The sequence below is a fragment of the Xenopus laevis genome, chromosome 9_10L (genome assembly GCF_017654675.1).
Source record: "Xenopus laevis strain J_2021 chromosome 9_10L, Xenopus_laevis_v10.1, whole genome shotgun sequence".
In the NCBI taxonomy this organism is placed as follows: Eukaryota; Metazoa; Chordata; class Amphibia; order Anura; family Pipidae; genus Xenopus; species Xenopus laevis.
Genome location: NC_054387.1, coordinates 110,861,642 through 110,870,622, shown reverse-complemented (window position 1 = coordinate 110,870,622; position 8,981 = coordinate 110,861,642). Strand labels below are relative to the sequence as shown.

The 8,981-nt window shown below is 41.0% G+C and overlaps 1 protein-coding gene across 1 annotated transcript; it reads right to left on the bottom strand.

The window, feature by feature from the left end:
- Nucleotides 1–5,131: 5,131 nt before the first annotated feature.
- Nucleotides 5,132–6,987, bottom strand: LOC108701588. The gene has a single exon (XM_018236430.2). It carries the CDS (start codon nucleotides 6,772–6,774, stop codon nucleotides 5,233–5,235), a length of 1,542 nt encoding a protein of 513 aa, XP_018091919.1. The 5' UTR covers nucleotides 6,775–6,987; the 3' UTR covers nucleotides 5,132–5,232.
- Nucleotides 6,988–8,981: the final 1,994 nt, after the last annotated feature.

The window sequence follows — 8,981 nt, the reverse complement described above, 5'->3', positions numbered from 1 at the left end:
TTGCCAAGTTTAATGTAAGACTACAATACCCAGCATGCAATGGGACTGACTTGTGTAGAAGTCGGGAGTTACCAGATTTTGGGCTCTGTACCTAGGGTTGCCACCCGGCCGGTATTTTACCGGTAAAACACCTGCCAAGGCCGGTATTACAAATTTACCGGCAATGTAGCTGCCGGTAAATTTGTAATACCCTTTAAAAGATCCCCTTGGCCCGCCCTCAATCCCCTGTAAACTTAGCTTGTCCTTCGGTTTTTGTCCCCTTTGCGTCACAACCCCGCCCCTTTGATGTCACACCACGCCCTTTTTGTACCCGCCCCCCACCAGCCGGAAAAAATTTATACAAAAGGTGGCAACCCTATCTGTACCCCAGTCTCCCGTCACTCTTAAGCATTCTCACGTTTTCCGGTGACTTTCCTCGTTTTTAACTAGTTTTGGGGCAAAAATCTGCTGGCCCCAAAATGTCTAGAAGTTGATCTGTTTTACCAATATTTATCGAAATTGTATATGTATTAGGCCGAATGGGGCCCCTATACCTCCTGGGCCTCCCTCTGTAGTTTCCCCCTGGTGACGGGCGAATCTGTCCCATTTTACTTCATGGAAAAATTTGCGAAAGTGAAAACTTGAAAAAGGCATATTTTCACATATATTCATTTATTTTCAGACTTTTTTTCACCCCACCTATTTTGCTATTTTTGGGCTACTTTTGAAGTGCCTCTTGGCTAGTTTTGGGCTGGTTTTGTAGCCGACTTTGGCTGGTTTGGAAAATTAGACCTGGCAACCCTGACAAAGTGCCATTAGACATGCTGCTGGGTCTGGAATAATGATCTTGGCTCAGGCACATTTTGCTCTAGAGTCAGCACGTCATACAGGGCTTAAAATGTAGTATAATGTGCCATGCTTAGGCCGTGCCTCATGATGAGAAAGACTATTATAGAAATGGTGGATTATTATGTATCTTTTTGTTTTATTGTGTCTAAAGTAAATATCTTAAAGGGTTTGACATTAAATTAACTTTTAGTAAGAGGTAGAGAGCAATATTCTGAGACAATCTGCAATTGGTTTTCGTTTTTTACTATTTGTGGTTTTTGATTTATTCACTTTTTATTCAGCAGTTCTCCAGTTTGTCATTTCAGCCAAATTGCCCTAGCAACCATGTAGTGATTTGAATAAGAGACTGGAACGGGAGAGGCCTGAATAGAAAGTTGAGTAATAAAAACTAACAATAACAATAGATTTGTAGCCTTACAGAGCATTTGTTAGATGGGGTCAGTGACCCCCATTTGAAAGCTGGAAAGGATCAGAAGGGGGTTGTTCAAAATTAAATTAACTTTTAGTATTATGTAGACAGTGATATTCTGAGACAGTTTGCAATTGGTTTTCATTTTTTATTATTTAGGTTTTTATTCAGCAGCTCTCCAGTTTGCCATTTCAGCCATCTGGTTGCTAAGGTCCAAATTACCCTAGCAACCCTAGCAAATTACCCTAGTCGCCGAATGTCACGAAGTTTTCCGATTTCACTTCGTGACATTCGGCGCATGCGCAATAGAGCTGTACCGGTACCTGTTCCTACTGCGCATGCGCCAGAAGACGCCGGTCAGAGCAGGAAGAAGACGCGCGTGGGAGAAGATGGCGACTGTGAACTCCGTGGACAGGACCTGCGCAGAGGGGTGAGTAACAAGTTAGGGGCATTTGCCCAGCGGGAGGGGTAGGCCAGGGGGGAGGAGGGAGGGGGGGCAATACACGGGAGGGGGGGAGGGGTTTTGCGCCCTGGGGCTTTCCTTCTCCTTTAAGATCAAAAAGGAGGCTTTGATCTCTTACATCTAAGAGATGCAATACACAAGGTGTGGGGTTGGGCAAGATCAGGAGTCAGCAAAGGGCCGAATATATGGCATTTTGCAGGTGGCAATGGCATATAGTGTGTAGGATAGATAAAACAAGCTTCTCTAAATTAATTTAATTAATTATATTTTAGTTTGGATCAAATACAAGCTACTGTTTTATTATTAAAGAGAAAAAGGAAATTTTTACAAATCTGGATTATAATAGAGTCTTTGGGAGATGTTCGTTCCATAATTCATAACATTCTGGATAACGGATCCTATACCTGTAGTGAGAAGGAATTTTTCCCCCTCTAAGGCAAATTGGAGAGGCTTCAGATGGGTTTTTTTTTTGCCTTCCTCTGGATCAACTGGCAGATAGGTAGTTAAATAAAAAAAATAAAAAAATAAATAAAAAAGGTTGAACTCGATGGACATGTGTATTTTTTCAACCTTACTTACTATGTTACTATGTTACTATGTAGAGAGCAGTTAGATACAGTAAGAATACAGTACCCACACACAGGCACAAGGGGGCAACACAAGACTACTGATAAACACCTGTGGAGCTGGGCAATGCACTGTGCTTTATCAATGCCTTTCACCAATAATAATTCAACAATAAAGTTCCAGTAGAGGGAAAGATTTGCAGTTACATTACTCGGCTTCTTAATGTTCTTATAATGGTTTATGTTTTTTTTTTTAAATATGTTTTTATTAAAAAGGTAGAGTTTGGAGGTAAAGGTATATAAAACAAAATAATAAATTCCATACTCAAATACGTTTCTTAGCAGTTTCTAGAAATGTTTCTAACCATACTTTCAGATACATTATCACTTAGGGATATTATCTTAATGGTTTATGTTTATGTGTGCAATTTGCTTTAAGGTGGAGAAAGTAGCATCAGTATGGGCATCCAATTCTTAAAGCCCTTGGGTTGTCGGATGGATTACCGACTTTCCTGACTGCAGTTGCTGAAGCCATATTGGACCACAAAGGTATATGTCAACCAAATGTCCAAAAGTTTGCTGCCAGTGCCTTTCTAAAATACTGAAAGGTTAAAGGTAGGGATGCACCGAATCCAGGATTTGGTTCGGGATTTGGCCAGGTTTTGGACTTTTTCAGCTGGATTCGGATTCGGCTGAATCCTTCTGCCTGGCCGAACCAAATCCGAATCCTAATTTGCATATGCAAATTAGGGGTGGGGAGGGAAATTGTGTGACTTTTTGTCACAAAACAATGTTTTCCCCTTTCCACCCCTAATTGCATTAATTAGGATTCAGATTCGGTTCAGTATCTCTGTACCATTCAGGCAGCCCCACACACGTTTCTTTTAGGCATGAAAATCAGAACCAAAAACTCTAAGAAAATACTTAAAATATCCACACACATCGTAACAGCAGCAAGATCTCTACTAGCAGCAAATTGGAAACAATCACAAATCCCAGGGCGACACAAACTGATATATATATATATATATATATATATATATATCAAACCCTCTCCAGTATATATACTGGATTAGGGCGATGGAATTAATCAGAGACAAACTCTTGGATAGGAGCTACGAGGGGGAGTTGGAGTGGTATCCGTGGGTCCAATACCTGGAAAGTCATCAACCTGGGACCAACATCATTACAGAAGGTGATACATAGGAAACAAGGTAGATACTGAGCCTCCTGGTAGCTTTAAGGCAGAATGAAGTAAGCATATTCTTTAAAAGTCTTTTCTTCCTCTTCCCCTCCTCTCCCCTTGCTATTCTTTCCACCCACCCACCACTAGATGGTATGGTTAAGAACAGATACAAGATAACTCAAGAGGTCACGGAGAGTGACTAGATACCCATTAATGATACAAACAAAATGATGAATAGAGTTATCTATGAATGATGCACAAACCACTGGTTATATGTTATATTTTTATTGAACCCATACGTGTTATAATGAAAATCAATAAAACAATAAGTAATAAAAGAAAAAAAGAAATGTTTTAATTATACTGGTAATGTAATATACTTGAAGGTTTTTGACTAGAGTCAGGGCTAAGGCAAACAGAGAAGTTGATAGTGGCTGCTTCTATAGGGAATAGATTCCAGTTCATATGAGCAATGCTTTTCTTTGACAATAGTGAGCCAGTTCCAATTCATGAAGTGTAAGATAGGTGGGACTTATCCAAAATGGCCAGGATTTGGGGTTCCAAATAGGCCCTTGCAGTTCAAATATGTACGTTTATTTTCATTTAAATAATACTACTTCTGCATATGGAATTCAAAGTAGGCCCTGGCATTTTAAGTACACAGAGGCCCAAACAGCACCCCACCGGGCCATAATGGGGTGTGAATTTAAGCATCCTAATTATCAGACTTTATCCTTCTGTCTGCTGTAGGGCTGCTGTATGTTGGGAATTTAAATGGCACTAGATCATATGTACTTGTGTCCCTCTTGTAGCCTAGTACAGTGGAACCTCAATTTTACATCCCCTAATTTTAAGTTTTCCCTCATTTTACATGGTTCCACCTATATATTATGCATAATACATTTCCTTGATTTTAAATTTTCCTGGATTTTGCCCCAAATGGGCATTCTACTGTATGTAGAAAGCAGTTGCAGCTCTGCTGGCACACCACAAGGGCGCAGCCAGGACTAAAATACAGTCTTTCTTTACGGCTACTCTGCAAGTTGGAGTGATGTCACCCCCTCCCTTACCCTCCAGCAGCCCATCAGCAGAGCAATGGGAAGGTAACAACAGCTCCCTGATACCTGGATTGATTCTACCATGCATACAGCCTTTGCAAGTCTGCTTCAACTCTCCAGCCACAGGTGAGAGCAAGCATTTATGGGGGGGGGAATTATTATTATATAATTATTATTATAATTATTATTATTCTTCAGCAGAACCACAGCAACACTCCTGACCAAGGTTCCCTAAATGATTAATGTGTTTCTAAAGGGGACAAGATCCCTGTCCTGCGTTAATTACCTTACAAATTTTTCATTTTTAGGACACCCTGGCCAATTTTTAATATGGGTGTATGTCCCCGCCTTCCTTAAAATAAATCCTTCTTTGTTGTATAAGAACAGCACTTCAATGAGGTTTAATGCCTTTATTGCAGTCACAATTATAAAGTGTAAATCTGGCCAAACGTCCTTATTTTTTAAGGCCACATCAGGGAAACAAGCAGGGAAGATCCAATGCTATCAAAAAGACTAGCATTTATTCGTATATGTGTAAATCAAATGGATCTACATGGCGATATGAGAATGACTTCTTGGAAGCACAGTAACAGAACCTCAAAAAAGATAAAAGAAAACGGATAATTGTTAAGATGTATTTATTTTCTATAATATTGTGGATGTGCTGAGATGCAGCTTTCCTTAATCAAAATACATATCCAGGCTTGTTATGAAATGTTCTTTTATATGGGGTTATTTAAACTATGAAGGTCTGCTTTCTGGGAACATCCGAGACCTACTTCTTCCAATTTAGATTCTTTTGCAGATTTGGATGGATTCAAAAGCTCCTCTGCAATTCTTGTTTCTGAAGTAAAGGTACTTTGCTTAATAGTACACCTAAACATACACAGTACTTCAGGGGGGCATTGAGTTAGCAGTTGTTCCAGTACCATTAGGTCAGTGCACTGTCCAAAAGTCTTGACTTCATATGCCTCCATCCACCTATTATAATGGCTGAGAAGGTGATGATAAAAAACTGTAAAGGTTTGATCAGCTGGACGTTGGATGGTTCGGAACTTTATCCAATGGCTCTCGGGTGTGATTGTATAAAATCTCAAGATTTCTGCCTTTACAAAATCATAATCGTACTTGTGTTCTTGTGGAACAGATAAGCAGATATCCAGCACTTTTCCTTTCAGTTTGCAACATATGTATTGTACCCAGCATGATTTGGGCAAATTTTGAAACATGCATCTGCACTCAAACAAATCCAGCAACTCCAGAATGTTTTCCTTGTCTGCGACAAAATATTGAAGGAATTCATAAATTTTTCCATCTATCTTGGGCGGTGGTGGGCATTTCTTCTGTTTGGGCTGCAAAGCTGTTTCCTGATGTAGATGCATGATTTCATCTGCAATTTTGGCAGCCAGATATGGTGTACAGCCCTTTTCATATAGAATCTTTTCCCGAACTTCAGCCGGGCACTTTTGAAGCAACTGCTCTAATACTAGAGTCTTATAGCAGTCCTTGAATTCTTTTATGTTAGAGATGTTCATCCATCGCTCATAGCGGTACTGGAGTCTTTGGTAAAAGCTAGAGAACATTTCTTCTGTTTTACGTGCCATAGTTCGGAACTTGACGCGGTGGATCTCTGGTTCGGCACCATATGGTTTCAGCAAGGCTTCTTTTATGATTGTATAATCACAGAAGGCATCCACAGACACATCACAGTAGCATCCTATTGCCTTGTGTTTGAGTGTGTCAGGCAAATAAAAGACCCATTCTGGCTCCGGCACATTGCACATAACACAGAGTTGCTCAAAATTCAGCAGGACCCAATCAATATCTTCACTTACATCTTGGAAGTGAGGGAAATGATCATCAGAAAATGGTGGTGATAATGAACCACTCTTACTGTAGCAAAGCTGCTTCTGGGCCATCTCCAACGTAGCTTTTCTGTTATGTCTTCTGTCTTCTGTCTTGTCTTCTATTTTGTGCCGCTGTTTTTGTGCTTCTACAGTTTGCTTAAAGACATCTCTTGTTAGCCTAAGAAACATCTCACTCTGCAGTAATATGGCCGCACTTCCTAGTATGCCTGAATGTCTGTGGACCAATTGGTCTATTAAGGCAACTACCTGCAAGGGATGTCCAATGTATACAGTCTGATGGCAGTTAAATTTGGGAATCTCTAGAGACTGTGCTGCTTCTTGGATTTTGTTGGTTAATCCCTCTGCACTGCTGACTGAAGTCCTATGTTTGAAGCTGTTGCTATCTGGAGTGCTCATTATTCCAAATGATGCTTGCTATATCTTGCATCTACTGGCTGGCAACTGGATTAATCGTGCTTTGAAAAGCTGTCCGTTAACTCAACTACCAACAGAGCTCAGCTGAAGTACCCACCCTAACTGGGCAATGGATTATAACAGACACTTTAGGCACCATGTGGTATAACTGGAGAAGGGAACTGAAGTGCACAGTGATTTACAGTGGCTCCATACTGATTAGTAATAGACACGACACATATGAATAAGGCTGAAATTTCTACTCTTTAGCCTGGGTCAAATACTGAGCGGGGAAGGGATGCCTTATAGTTACATCTGCGTAATGATGAGGCATGGATTATAGGTAAAAAAAGGCCTACAGCATGGCCTTCTTAGGAAAGGGAAATGAAGCACAGCAATTTTTGTCTCTTTGCCTTCATATCATTTATTGCAGCAGAAAATGGCACAAGCATTCAGGGTACATCAGTATGACCTACAGTAGTCACACTGGAGTGAAAACAACTTCAAGTCTTTTAGTAGAAATTCCTACCACCACCATACAGCCCTGTAGGTATAGGTTAAAGAGGTTATTCACCCCTGAGGCATTTTGCAATTGGTTTTAATTTTTTTTTATTTGTGGTTTTTGAGTTATTAAGCTTTTTATTCAGCAGCTCTCCAGTTTGCAATTTATGAACAGGAGAGGGCTTGAATAGAAAGATGAGTAATAAAAAGTAGAAATAACAATTCATTTGTAGCCTTACAGAGCATTTGTTTTTTTAGATGGGGTCAGTGACCCCGATTGGAAAGTTGGAAAGAGGCAGAAGAAGGCAAATAATTCAAAAACTGTAAAAAAGAAATAATGAAGGCCAGTTGAAAGGTTGCTTGGAATTAGCCATTCTATAACATACTAAAAGATAACGTGAAGGTGAACCTTCCCTTTAAGCATATCAAGATCATTGCAAAACCCTGCCCTATACTAGAGACTTGCATAGAAGAAGCCATGAGAGGGATCCAGATACCAAGTCAGAGTTTTCTTTTTCTGCTCATACCTTACAAAATAGTTATCAGACACACAAGGTCAAATAAGAAGAATTGAGCAAGTATGAATAGATGATTGGCCTAAATGGCCCAGTCAAATCCCTGCTCTCCAGCCACTTAGTCATGTAGCACAAGTGTCATTGAAGCATCCTAAACAACCAGGAGCACATTTTTTATTAATCTCTGTTACTGATAGCCCCCCCCCCCCCAGCCAATGAACACTATTAGCATGGAACATGTACAGAACTCTGTGCTCGAGTCTGGAAACTATCCATTCCCCTAGTGTCAGTGGTAAAGACAAAGCAAGCAAGGACAAAGCTTAAACTTTGCCTTCAGCAATGGCACTTGGGTCATGAGGGTAGCTCAGATTTCATCTCTGACCACTTAGGTGTTGGAAGAAATGGGAAGACATTTAAAGATGGCAGCTGCATTCCTTAGGGGTTACAAAAAGAGTGGAACTTCAAAAAGTAACTAACACTTTTAATACTGACATTATGGAGGGGTTATTGTCCAATATTTATAGTTATATTGCAAGAAACCTTTTGCCTTTCTTGTTTCTGTTTTTTGGGTCATTTTAACCAGGTCCAGATTTGTGGCAAAGGCTTGGGCCTAGGGCGGCAAATTATGAGAGTCGGCATCAGGCCCGGACTGGCAATCTGTGGGTTCTAGCCCCCCGGGATACCAGGAAAACTCCCGGTGGGTCCAGGTGGCCCTCATGCTGCTAAACATTTGACCTATTTCATGGCCATTCCCTATTTCTATGAGAACAAAAAGGTTAAATAGATGGACAAATAGAGTATAGTATGTAAAGAAACGAGACAAGGAGAATAAAGGTTGAGTGCGGAGAGGAAGAAAAATAGTACTAAGAGTGGGCCCCTTGTCTAAGATTAATTGGTGGGCCCCTGGTCAAAGGTTTTTGGTTCTGGCAGAGGGGCTGCCTTAAGATGCCATAGAAAGTCACTATTTAGTGGGCTGATGGGGATCTGATTGGGCCTTTCTGTACTTGGAATACCAGGGCCTATTTTGACTCCCAGTCCAGACCTGGGCAGCATGCCGCCCAACCGCATGTAGACGAGCACTGGGGAGCTGCGATGTGCGCGTATTCATGGGTGATAGGACCCGGCAGCCAGCTCATGTGCTTGCAGGGGGTGCGCGGCTGCGCGAGTTTCCGGCGGGTGATAGGACCTAGGCGG

Coding starts and splice junctions, on each gene's coding strand:
- LOC108701588 (XM_018236430.2), bottom strand. CDS start 6,774: ATGAGCACTCCAGATAGCAACAGCTTCAAACATAGGACTTCAGTCAGC.